Below are 13,987 nucleotides of genomic sequence, written 5' to 3' on the forward strand. Positions count from 1 at the left end.
AAGTGAAAATGACCAAATTGGGCCCAAAGTGTCAATATTCTGTGTGGCCACCATTATTTTCCAGCACTGCCTTAACCCTCTTTGGCATGGAGTTCACCAGAGCTTCACAGGTAGCCACTGGAGTCCTCTTCCACTCTTCCATGACGACATCATGGAGCTGGTAGATGTTAGAGACCTTGTGATCCTCCATCTTCCGTTTGAAGATGCCCCACAGATGCTCAATAGGGTTTAGGTCTGGAGACATGCTTGGCCAGTCCATCACCTTCACCCTCAGCTTCTTTAGCAAGGCAGTGGTCGTCTTGGAGGTGTGTTTGGGGTCGTTATCATGCTGGAATACTGCCCTGCAGCCCAGTCTCTGAACGGAGGGGATCACGCTCTGCTTCAGTATGTCACAATACATGTTGGCATTCACGGTTTCCTCAATGAACTGTAGCTCCCCAGTGCCGGCAGCACTGATGCAGCCCCAGACCATGACACTCCCAGCACCATGCTTGACTGTAGACAAGACACACTTGTCTTTGTACTCCTCACCTGGTTGCCACCACACATGCTTGACACCATCTGAACCAAATAAGTTTATCTTGGTCTCATCAGACCACAGGACATGGTTCCATGTCTTTAGTCTGCTTGTCTTCAGCAAACTGTTTGTGGGCTTTCTTGTGCATCATCTTTAGAAGAGACTTCCTTCTGGGACGACAGCAATGCAGACCAATTTGATGCAGTGTGCAGCGTATGGTCTGAGAACTGACAGGCTGACCCCCCACCCCTTCAACCCCTTCAGCAATGCTGGCAGCACTCATACGTCTATTTCCCCAAAGACAACCTCTGGATATGACGCTGAGCATGTGCACTCAACTTCTTTGGTCGACCATGGCGAGGCCTGTACTGAGTGGAACCTGTCCTGTTAAACCGCTGTATGGTCTTGGCCACCGTGCTGCAGCTCAGTGTCAGGGTCTTGGCAATCTTCTTATAGACTAGGCCATCTTTATGTAGAGCAACAATTATTTTTTTCAGATCCTCAGAGAGTTCTTTGCCATGAGGTGCCATGTTGAACTTCCAGTGACCAGTATGAAGGAGTGTGAGAGCGATGACACCAAATTTAACACACCTGCTCCCCATTGACACCTGAGACCTTGTAACACTAACAAGTCACATGACACCGGGGAGGGAAAATGGCTAATTGGGCCCAATTTGGATATTTTCACTTAGGGGTGTACTCACTTTTGTTGCCAGCGGTTTAGACATTAATGGCTGTGTGTTGAGTAATTTTGAGGGGACAGCAAATTTACACTGTTACACAAGCTGTACACTCACTACTTTACATTGTAGCAAAGTGTCATTTCTTCAGTGCTGTCACATGAAAAGATAATATCAAATATTTACAAAAATGTGAGGGGTGTACTCACTTTTGTGAGATACTGTATATATTAACATTAACTGGATATGAAATACACTATTTTACAAATATATTTTTCTGTGTAATACCTTTTTTGTCAACTCGTTTCATCAGTGTGCTGGTGCTTTAATTCAGATCGAGCAGCGCAGCAAAATAATTTAAACTCAACGCCAAAACTCCCGCTTCACTGCTGCAGCGTCCGAGCTTACAAACTGCAGTTTTGTTGTCATTCCACACAAGAGACATCATCTTTACACACAGCACGAAATCACTGTTTTCCCACCCTCTTTTGATTGACAGGATATAATCGGCCCCGATCATCAGATGTTCCTAAACTGTTGGCCGATGGCCAAAAGCGTGAAAAATTGCCTTATTACTAGGGATGCACCAAAATGAAAATTCTTGGCCGAAGACCGAACGTTTTTTCCATTTATTTTGCCATTTTTTTCACCATTGCATAAATTAAATAGTCAAAATGTGCTTTTTACTATTTTGTCTAGCTTTTCAAAGAAAAAAATCAATTACAATTTCAAAATATGTATTTAACACTGAACATTTTTTTTTTCATTCCATCAGGTATAGGCTACCAACAAGGCACAATATAACTTTAAATAAATAAATGAGTAAAATAAACATTTTTATGTGGTCATTTTTGAGCCCCCCTTGTGTAGCCTATGTTAGGCCTATAACTGATTGCTGAAAGAATTTAACACTCTGTAGCCTACAACAAAAACGTGCATTAAAAGTGCATTGACAAGAGTGCAAAAATGGTTCTATTCGGTTCTATACGGCTGATTATATTCGGGATATATACCGCTCACCTCCCTGTACACCTCGCGGAGTATTAGTAGATATAGTACAGTTAGATACGTTGTTAATGTTATGTACCGTGATAGATTTAGTTAGTTTGAACTATAGATTAGTTTAGTCCATGCTGGTTTTTCCGCTCCATAGTACTAGTTCATGTTTCTTGTTTTGTGTTTTGACCCTGTTTTCTGTGACCGCGACTTTGATTCCTGGTTTTCCTCCGTTTATGCCTGTTTGCCGATCACCTGACCCTTTGCCTGTCTTGACTACGTTTTTTGGATTACAATTTGGATTTGTCTGCCTGCCCTTAAATAAATACGTCTTTACCTGCTTCCGTACTCTACTCCCTTACGTCTCGTGGTGTGACAGAATACTCCGGAACAGGAACAGAAACAAAACAAACGCACGTCCACGCACGTTTACTGTCCACAGTAAACATCCGAAGAGCACGTAGCTCGTGCATGCGCGCGCCCCCTCATCAAGGTCGTGACATTCGGGCTTCTCTCTCTGGTTGCTAGGCTATTTTGTCGCGTCATCAAACACGTCATTGTTTGGTCAAATTTATTCGGCCTTTTCACTTATTCGGCCGAACACCGAAAATGCTTTTTTTTTGCTATTTTCGGCCGAATAATTTCGGTTGCCAAACATTCGGTGCATCCCTACTTATTACCCTAATTTAAACGTTTTTTAAACTTTCCTACAGACCGCAATTACACCACTGACCACTAGGGGTCATTTGGGACACAACTTTAGTATTTACTCTCCAAACCATGTTTTCGGAACAGAAGTAACGTAATGAGTAAACGTACTGCGTTTACTCTGCAGACCAACTAATCAATAGTTATCGATTTTATCAAATATTTGCTGCAGCTCTACTTTATAGTCAAATATAAAACCTGTTTAAATTATTTCAGTGTGTGTATTTCAATCTCATATTGTAACTCTGTTACAATATTGCTCATACAATTACTCATATTGTAACACTGTTTGTGTGTTAGAAAGATTTCTACACTTGCTGTCTCCTGAGTAAAAGATGTACATTGCCACCTAGTAGACTGAGAGCTTCAAAGTTTCAGCTACCAGATTCCTTACCTGAAAGCAATTGAGTTTTTGTCTTCTGGGCCCTTGACCACAACCCCAGTGGCACCACCAGATCGGACAGCAAAAACCTAGCATAGAAGAAAAGTCATGTATATTTCATAAGAATGCATAGCAGAAATGACACATATATATTTTATATATTGTATATATTGTGTGTGTGTGTGTGTATATATATATATATATATATATATATATATATATATATATATATATATATATATATATATATATATATATGGATGAACTATGAATGGCAAAGGCAGGTGAGCAAACCTAGTTGTATTTGTCAAGTTAAATTAAACTATTTGGTTTTGTGCTTCTATTTAAGATTTTTCCTGCATCCGATGAGCCTCCTTTTTGTGCTTTTTAGCCCTCCTTTAACGTAATGGGTCCATTTGACCAAATTCCACATTTTAGATGTCTGAAATACTGGTTAATCTCTTTGAAATTATTTGACTTTTCCTCATTTAGGGTCATGAACTTATGTGCAAATATTTCTTCTTATGGCTCGCCTGAGATGAGCCATAATAAAGGTTTATTGTTTTAAGCTGTTCTTTTGTGATTTTTGTGTGGATTTAAACTGTGGAAGTCAATTTTACAAGTCATAACATAACGGATGTAACTTTTTTCCCCCAACATAACAGGAGGTTTAAATAAAGACTATAAACATTAATCTTGTACATTTGTAGGCTTAACAGTCTTTTACATTTACTATGTTCCCATTTATTTGTTTTTCTTTACATTTATATTTTATATGCTATAAGCGCAACAGAAAAACCTTAGGCCTATCCTCCAGTGATCACACGTTCATCATCTGTAATGATGCTGCAGCCATCCGTGACCGGGAGTCCAAGAAAGCAAAACTGGCTGTGCTGTTTAGGTGGGGGGAAAGCATACTCTCTCCCCCTTATCAATCACAGCAGCACTAGCCAATCATAGGCGGCTGTGAGCACATGTATGCAGAAGGGAGCACATAGCTCTTTCCTCTGAGTGCACTGCAGCATGAGCAGCAGCTTGAAACAGCTACACTTGTGTAGCTTCACATGTCTCAGAGGAATGCCCTCCCAGATTGGTAGCTAATATGATAGGAGAGACCTCTTATTTAGCCTAGAAGGCCCAGCAGTGCCTCCACTTCCTGTAGAGGCTAAAGGGCGCCAGCCTCCCCCTTCTCCTATCACCACCAATGTATACAAAGGGACAATAGAGAGCAACCTGACCAGGTGTCTCACCATGTTTGGTACGGGAACTGAACAGTCTCCAACCGCAAGACCCTACAGTAGATTGCGAGAAGAGAACTGAACCGTTCGCCTGCCATCTGGCAGAAGATACAGGAGAATCCGTGCCACCACCAGCATACTCTGCAACAGTTTCTTACCTGAGCAGTCAGATAATTCCACAGCCTGCTGCCTCCCAATGCTCACCTGGGCTAGTCAAACGCCTAAACCAAGTGACTCAAAACATTGCATACCTACACTTTTTATTTGTGGCTCTTGTTTTGTTGTTAATATGGCTGCTGTAAATGTTATTGTAACACTACTCAGTAGGTTACAGCAAATGTCCTGTGTATTTACTGTACAGCACATATTGTTCTGTGTATTTTTTGTCCTGCACTCATCTCACACTGTCGTGTATTTGCACTGTATGTAGTCTTGCACACTTATGTGTTGCACCATGGCACGTTTTTTTTTCCCCCCAGTTTATTTAAAACTATAGTTTCCAATTCAACTAATCTAAATGCACTGTGTTTGTTAGATAGATTTTATATACCCCGAATAATTATTACTCTGTAATTGGGTATTTCTTTAATGTCAACTAAAATGTACTGCTAGCTATAGAAGCGCTATATATATATATATATATATATATATATATATATATATATATATATATATATATACACACACACACACACACACACACACATATATATATATATACACACACATATACACATACATATATGGCTACTGGACAACTGTTACGTTGTAAACACACGAAACAAGGATGTTAAAGAGTAATATACCTTGTTAAAACTAGCCAGTGGATAACGTTTTATCTGAATTTGAGGGCATTGTATTTAGCGAGCTAGCAGTGTCGGTGTTTAAAAAAACATAGCCTACCTGTTTATTAGCCTCATCGAAAAATACGTTGTTGACACTCGATGCATTTTCAAATTGGACAGGGTTTTCGCTTAACTCTAAATAATAACCCTCACTCATCGCTGTCACCTAATCACCTTACTGCTTCCGATAGCATAAAAATTACAAGTTACTTGGGTACGTCCTGATACAGCGCACAAACTATACATGTCACGTGACCAATCACATGAATGCAACCTTTTCCGGTGTTATGTCGAACTCTATTTCCCCCGGCAATATTCAAAATGAAAACTCTCTCACAAATATACGATTATTTATTGATAGAAATAACAGTAGTTGGTTGTGTTAACAAAGACATAAAAACGCAACAAACATAGGTTCTGGTAGGCCATTTTGAAAATATAACCTGAGGGTAGGGGGGAGTTCGAAACGGACATCTAAGCTGTGTCTTGAAACCGCTCCCTGTCTCCTATATAGTGCAATATATATATATATATATATATATATATATATATATATATATATATATATATATATATAGGGTGTCGGCCATTTTGTAGTGGTGTCCAAATTCTGATGCCAATTTCCGAAACCGTTCACTCGTTCACTCTATAGAGAATGACATCTGAGTCCACTATATGGGGAAGAAAACGAGTGAGCGAATTCGGACGTTGATAATGCGTCAGAGAGGACTCTGTCGCGGATATTATGGATTGTGACGTAAAACAGTAAAGTTCATTTTCTCACTGTTCATTTGTCACGTTTATTGTATTAGTTGATAAAGGGAACAAAAACAGCTTGTCATGTTAATTTACTATTAGGCTTGTTTGTTATATTTAATAAATATATTTATTATATTTAAAAATAAAGAAAATTAGAATAAAAACACTAACGTCTGTCACATTTATTTTATTTGTTTATTGTAGATAAGTAGAAAATAACTATTTTCGTTGGGTTTAATTTTCAAGGGGTTTCCTGTCAGTGTCCAGAAGCTGAATCCTGAACTAAACCTGTAGGCTAAACCGGAAAATCTACTCCATCTGGCTAGTGTTGGTTTTAGGCGAAACTTCGTTTTCCTGAGGAGAATAAAAAGGCAGATTTCAGAAAGAGTAATTTTAAGGCGTGCTTTGTTAGTTCAAAGATGCCATCTATCTGTAAGAAGACATTAGACATTAGACATCCAGCTGTTAACTAAATAACTGATGACTAGATCCTTCCAACTTCTGTAAGACACAAATGCAACTCTACATATATATATATATATATATATATATATATATATATATATATATATATATATATATATATATATATATATAAAATTCCCCAGCCGTCCTTAATTAATAATTCGTCAATACATTCTTTTCTAATATATGTGAATACTGTACTGTGAATGTGTTGACTAATAAATGTGAACAATCCACCAAATTATCATTTTATGTGTACAGTTGGTAACTTAAAAGTTAAGTTAAATTGCAAATTAAGTGGCTGAAAATAAATACTGTGCCAATCAATCAATAATCTGTATCATTTATCTTCAAAATATCTTGATACAGATGTATTTTAATTAATAAAACGTTACACTTATATTTGTTAAAATTGCCGCTCCAATGTTACCGTCCGGAATGTTTATTTTTCTTTTGCATTCTATTGCCGTCTTGCTTTGGAAATAGTGCCTTTGCGAGTGTACAACCGATGTACACTCGAAATCAGAGTGCATTGTGGGTATAATAATTGAATAAATGTAGGGAATGAAGAATTGAAGAAATGTAGGGAAAATCAGAATTCGGACACCACTACAAAATGGCCGACACACTTTATAATGCACTATATAGGATAGGGAGCGGTTTCAGACACAGCAGCAGACTCCTGTAGAGCTTGCTGGTTCCCTGCAGTTGCAGTGCCAGATAGAGTTGATCCATTGTCCTCAGCAGGCTCTTCTGGTGCTTCTCGTCTCCTTTTAGGAGTCAGGGAATCCGTGCTGCTCTCACAGTCCTCTGTGTCTTCGCTGTCACTGGCGTTGCTTGATTCAATCTCAGATGTAGCGTCTTCCTCGCTTGAAATCTGTGATTTGTTTTCATCCCGGTTGGTGTCCTCATTCTCTTTTGTTCTGGTTTTCATAGTGTGTGTGTGTGCTTTGTATTTAAATACATTCAATATCTTTGTGGGGGCTTTTTATCGTTTTCACTTTGTAGTTAGTATAAATGTATAAATGTCCTGGTTCACTACACAAGTTGCACACCTCAGTGTTTATGCAGTCTTTGCCTTTGTGGCCGAAACTACCACATTTCCAGCATTTCATCTTTTCACAGTCCTTGGCTTGAACTGTTGCATATGAAGCAGCGCTGAATTTGGCTTGGATATGAGATGGTTCCATTGTATGGTCCCATCAAGATGGAATTTGGTATTATTAATTAATGTTCTATCAGAGTTTTTCTTGAGCTTGATTTTATATTGTCTGATGGTGCAGAAAACTAGTATGAGCTTGCTAGTCCACCCATTCACCCTTGCCTCTGCCAGACATGATACTGCTCCCTTGAAGTCAAGCCGCTCAAAAAAAACTGGAGCAGTAATGTGGTATATAATAATGCTACCAACGCCAGTAATGTGGTTGAGCTACTCGCACCAATTCACTGTGATATTTTCTATCAAGAAAAACTGATGCTTAACCAGGTGGTCATTAAAATTCCCATGACAACCGGTAAAGATGAATTCTGCTTGATGAGGAGCGACGCTGTAGCCTATAAACTAAACATCCTGTCAGCCTTGCTAGTTGTGAAAAAAGTGTCTGTATCACCAGCTGTGAGATTGGGCCATGCACAAGCACTTCTTTCAACAACTGCCAAGTACCCCATTGACAGAGTGTGCCTGAAAAACATTTATGCAACGATGCCTGATGAGGCAGTGGTGGCTTGGCGGTTAAGGCTCTGGGTTACTGATGGGAATGTCAGGGTTCAAGCCCCTGCACTGCCAAGCTGCTGCTGTTGGGCACTTGAGCAAGGCCCTTAACCCTCTCTGCTCCAGGGGTGCTGTATCATGGCTGACCCTGCACTCTGACCCTAGCTTCCTGACATGCTGGGGTATGTGAAGAAAAGAATTTCACTGTGCATTTGTGTATGTGATCAATAAAAAAAAAACAACTCATTGATGATGCTATAATGGATCCTATAATAACAACCCATATGCATTTTGGCCATTTATCTGGATGGACAACCGCACCCACAAAAGCCTCTGCAGCCTGAATATGAAAGTGGTTCTGCAGTGCAGGAATTTTACGAGTTAGCGTTGACTTCTGGAAAGCATCTTAAAAAATCAGGCTCTATCTATTGATAAGCAGGATTTTCTGCATGGCTATACCCTCTACGCATTTAATCTCACACTAGATGAGGAGTACAGTCAGCACATATCGCTTATCAAGTCTGGAAATATTATACTAGAAGCTCGTTTTAGACAACTACTACCCTGAACTATCAACTTAATTGCTTATGCCATATTCTACAGCATCATCGAAATATCAAATCGCCAACAGATCCTGGTTGATTACTATTAATATGTAAAAATGGACACTGTCCAGCTTACGACTAGTGACACAGTATCGGAATGTATTTATTCCTTTGTGGATCGCATCCTGTGCATTTGTGGATTGCTGCACACATTTATGGATTTAGCTTCAAAAATGACTCTGTTCCCACCCTGATTGTAAAACAAAACGTGATTGGTTGGAGCGAGAACGTGCTACAATTGCTCAGCGCAATGTGGCCGTTACCCGATTGGCTTGAGTAGATGGTGGACGGAGTCCAACTATTTGTGGATTTTGTGTGCACTCTTGACGCTAGAAATGTTTCAAAACCCACAAATGTGTGCAGCAAGCCACAAATGCACAGGACAGGATTCTCAAATGAATACCAGGCAGAGTTCTGTTTGTGACATGAAAACATATTTGTAAAAAAAAATTATTAGCAAATCTCATTTTATTTATTTGTGAATTGAATTCATTTTTGTGAGACTCCTAACATATATTTGTGGATCGCAATCTATTTATTTGGAACTATGAAACAATTCTAACCCCATACATTTCTGGTTTGAGACATTTTATCTAAATTGTAACGAACATTGTTTACACTCTTCTGTTGAACATTCTTCAAAATGTCATCCACAACATTATCTAAAATATCCTCAACACTTACACCGGCCATCGTGGGTGGGTCTTTTTTTGCAATGTGGTCGGGCTGTGGAAGGGTTAATGTTAATGTGTTGGTTTCCCTGTCCCCTTGTCTAGTGTTAAAAGTGTTTAAAATGGCTGTAAAGCATTTGTGTACAATTTTGCATTTTCATAATTGTCCAAATCAGATCTGTGCAAAATACTTCTTATAGTCATGTCCAACTCATTCTCCACAACCTGTTGAATAGTCTCACAGTGGGTACCAGTCTTTAGTTTACCCAGTTGATGCTGTGGAACTAAAAACAACTTCTCTGCATACTCCATTCCCGAAGTTATCTAGAAGCAACCAAGCTGGAGATAAAAAGGATTGCGACACTTAAGAGGGAAATAAGAAATCCACCTTGTTGGTTTATCAACCATCTCTTTCGTTTAACCCCAATCTTCTTATCTGCAACAAATTTGATCGTGCTTTTCCTCCTTCTCAGCTTCTGGTATTGTTGTGATGTGGGTGGTATATTGCCATAGGGAACATTAAGAGCTACTTCACACAATGTCACAATGAGCTCGTCTGTGGCAGACTATAAAATAAACTGTCTCTGTTTGGATGTTGCTTTTAATAATATTTTAAAAAGAGGTATGTTTCTACAAAATCTAGCTGCCATTTTCACCGTCCAACATTTTTTTCAGTACCTTCTTTTCTTGAGGTATACTACAGTATGTGGTGAATGTAAATCTGTTCTGAGTCAATAGTGTGCAGGTGTTTTCGTTTTATAATCAATCATCAGGTATCCAAAAGATTTGTTGGTTTCATAAAAAAAAATTGCCTTCCCGGTATACATTCCTTCCTAGTATACAAACCTGATTGGTGTCTCTGGGATTTTTAAACATCAGATAATTGGTGTTTAAGATCATGGTCCTGCGGGATTTACCCTGGCAAAATAAACTCTGCACAATACAAATAGCACTAAAATTTCTGTGGTGAACATACTGTGTGAACACCCACTCCACCTCATTGCTCCTGCTGACCTCTTTCATCAGGTCATCAAGGATCAGCAAATTAGTTTTGTTGACAGGGAACAAATCATCATCATTCAGAGTATGTGGTAGCCCTTCAAAAAAATTTATTTTGTACATTTTCAACAATTTGTCACACAGTGGTTGCCAAGAATCATAAATATATACAATATTTTCAGCATTTTCAACAACATTTTTGTAAAATATGACTTTCCTGAGATTGAAGGGCCACTTATCACACATGAAAATGAATGCTGTAATCTGAAATCAAAACAATCTGTGTCTCACACACCCCTATGTCCAAAAAGATTGTCAAAATCCATATGGGAGTGTTGTGAAATCAGCGAGCAGCACATGTTTGTTGTACAACACCTTAAACTTTTTAATGACTGACCTGTTGTGTTGTGTGAAGTGTTTTTTCCCCCTCATAGCGTCGGTGCATGCCATTATATGACAACCATTATCTTCCCCATGATAAGTCCAATCAGAGTGTCTAACCTTTGTTGTAAAGTCTTTTGAGTTTACAACATTTAGAGTGATACCCTTGGCTTTCATGCAGACCTTACCCTTAGCAGTGCAGTAACTATGTTTTCGGGCCCCATGAACAAAACTCTAATGTGATCCCCATCCCCAACCTCATCAGTCAGATTACCGAGGTAAGGCCCCAATGGAGGTGTTTCGAAACGTAGACTGGAGGCGGGTGCAGGTCACAGTCTTTATTAGACACAAAACTCACGATTAAAGTAAACGCGGTCTTCACCGGGAAACGAGAACATTCGCGGCATGGAAAACAAACGATACTAACCAGGATCCACTAAAGACACGATATAATACTGAGCGAAGTGCTCAGTCACCCAGGCCTTTAAATAAAGAACATGATTAGCTCAAAGCATGGACAACTGGGGCAAATTAAAGCCACTTACTACGAAATGCTCAATCCGGACGCGAGCAAACAAAAACAATGTCACGTGACTCGTCAGGAGCCGAGCCAGTGCCCTCTGCTGGCCGTGGCGTAACAGGAGCTCCCAGTCGCTGTCTCTAGAATTTAAGATGATGCTGGCTGTGTCACTGTGTCAGTGTGTCTCTGGGATGCTTTCTGTGTCACAGCAGCCAGAAATAGCCCTTTCCTCATCAGCGTGCCTACACGGGATTGTCTGATTCTGCTGTTCCGCACATGTACAGCAGAGCAGAAGCATATGCTTGCTACCAGTCCTATAGGGGAGAACAGGGTGAAGCACTTTTCATGGGGGCTGCATTACCAACTGCATCCGTACATATCAAGTTTACAATCATATCATAAACAATCATATTTCGTATTATTTTAGGGCAGCGGCTGGGAGCAAAGGAAAGTGTTTTTTCTAACAAACTCATATAATCAATTGCCTGACGTACTCCAATATGATATTTTTCACATAGTTACACATAATATAGTACTATGAACTGTTTCTGACCAAAAATATTACGAAATATGATTGTTTACATTAAAATGTAAAAGTTGATGTTAAAGTGTGAAAAGGTGAAAAAAGTGACATTTCATGTCTAGAAAGTCACTTTTCATCAAAAGTACAATAACTAAACTAGTTCCCATTCATCCTGTGTCCTCATACACACTTGTGCACTTTATCCGCTCAAAACGCTATACAGCGAACGAGAAGGCGCTAGGAGCAAAGGAAAGTGGTTTTTGTAACAAACTCATATAATCATTTGCCCGACCTACTCCAATATGATATTTTTCACATAGTTACACATAATATAGTACTATGAACTGTTTCTGATCAAAAATATTACGAAATATGATTGTTTACATTAAAATGTAAAAGTTGATGTTAAAGTGTGATAAGGTGAAAAAAGTGACATTTCACGTCTAGAAAGTCACTTTTCATCAAAAGTACAATAACAAAACTAGTTCCCATTCATCCTGTGTCCCCATACACACTTGTGCTCTTTGTCCGCTCAAAACGCTATACAGCGCTTCAGAAGGCGCTAGGAGCAAAGGAAAGTGGTTTATCTAACAAACTCATATAATCAGTTGCCCGACCTACTCCAATATGATATTTTGCAAAGTTACACATAATATAGTACTATGAAATGTTTGTGACATAAAATATTACGAAATATGAATGTTTACATTAAAATGTAAAAGTTGATGTTAAAGTGTGATAAGGTGAAAAAAGTGACGTCATGTCTAGAAAGTCACTTTTCATCAAAAGTACTATAACTAAACTAGTTCCCATTTATCCTGTGTCCGCTTACACACTTGTGCTCTTTATTCGCTCAAAACGCTATAGAGCGATTGAGAAGGCGCTAGGAGCAAAGGAAAGTGGTTTTTCTAACAAACTCATATAAGCTTTGCCTGACCTACTCCAATATGATATTTTTCAAATAGTTACACATAATATACTACTATGAACGGTTTCTGACCCAAAATATTACGAAATATGATTGTTTACATTAAAATGCAAAAGTTGATGAAAAAGTACGATAAGGTGAAAAAAGTGACATTTTATGTCTAGAAAGTCGCTTTTCATCAAAAGTACAATAACAAAACTAGTTCCCATTCATCCTGTGTCCCCTTACACACCTGTGCTCTTTATACGCTCAAAAGCGAACGAGAAGGCGCTAGGAGCAAAGGAAAGTGGTTTTTCTAACAAATTCATATAATCACTTGCCCGACCTACTCCAATTTGATTCTTTTCACATATTTAGACATAATATAGTACTATGAAATGTTTCTGACCCAAAATATTAGGAAATATGATTGTTTACATTAAAATGCAAAAGTTGATGGAAAAGTATGATAAGGTGAAAAAAGTGACATTTTAGGTCTAGAAAGTCACTTTTCATCAAAAGTACAATAACAAAACTAGTTCCCATTCATCCTGTGTCCCCTTACACACCTGTGCTCGTTATACGCTCAAAACGCTATACAGCGAACGAGAAGTCGCTAGGAGCAAAGGAAAGTGGTTTTTCTAACAAACTCATATAATCAGTTGCCCGACCTACTCCAATTTGATTCTTTTCACATATTTAGACATAATATAGTACTATGAAATGTTTCTGACCCAAAATATTAGGAAATATGATTGTTTACATTAAAATGCAAAAGTTGATGGAAAAGTATGATAAGGTGAAAAAAGTGACATTTTATGTCTAGAAAGTCACTTTTCATCAAAAGTACAATAACAAAAATAGTTCCCATTCATCCTGTGTCCCCTTACACACCTGTGCCCTTTATACGCTCAAAACGCTATACAGCGAACGAGAAGGCGCTAGGAGCAAAGGAAAGTGGTTTTTCTAACAAACTCATATAATCAGTTGCCCGACCTACTCCAATTTGATTCTTTTCACATATTTAGACATAATATAGTACTATGAAATGTTTCTGACCCAAAATATTAGGAAATATGA

General features: G+C 38.7%; 1 protein-coding gene across 4 annotated transcripts in view; it reads right to left on the minus strand.

Moving 5' to 3' along the window:
* Positions 1-5,763, minus strand: part of rmc1 (regulator of MON1-CCZ1) — a 69,615-nt gene extending 63,852 nt beyond the window's left edge. For 2 of the 4 annotated variants that reach the window (XM_053621727.1, XM_053621734.1), the window contains exons 1-2: positions 5,425-5,649; positions 3,296-3,372 (exon numbers count right to left, since the gene is read on the minus strand). In XM_053621727.1, coding sequence (XP_053477702.1) covers positions 3,296-3,372; positions 5,425-5,523 — 176 coding nt within the window. In that variant the 5' untranslated portion in view covers positions 5,524-5,649. Of the gene's footprint in view, positions 1-3,295; positions 3,373-5,424 lie in introns of all 4 variants that reach the window. The other 2 variants (XM_053621742.1, XM_053621719.1) reach the window with 2 other exon arrangements.
* Positions 5,764-13,987: the final 8,224 nt, after the last annotated feature.

This window comes from Ictalurus furcatus, chromosome 1, assembly GCF_023375685.1.
Source record: "Ictalurus furcatus strain D&B chromosome 1, Billie_1.0, whole genome shotgun sequence".
NCBI classification, from domain to species: Eukaryota; Metazoa; Chordata; class Actinopteri; order Siluriformes; family Ictaluridae; genus Ictalurus; species Ictalurus furcatus.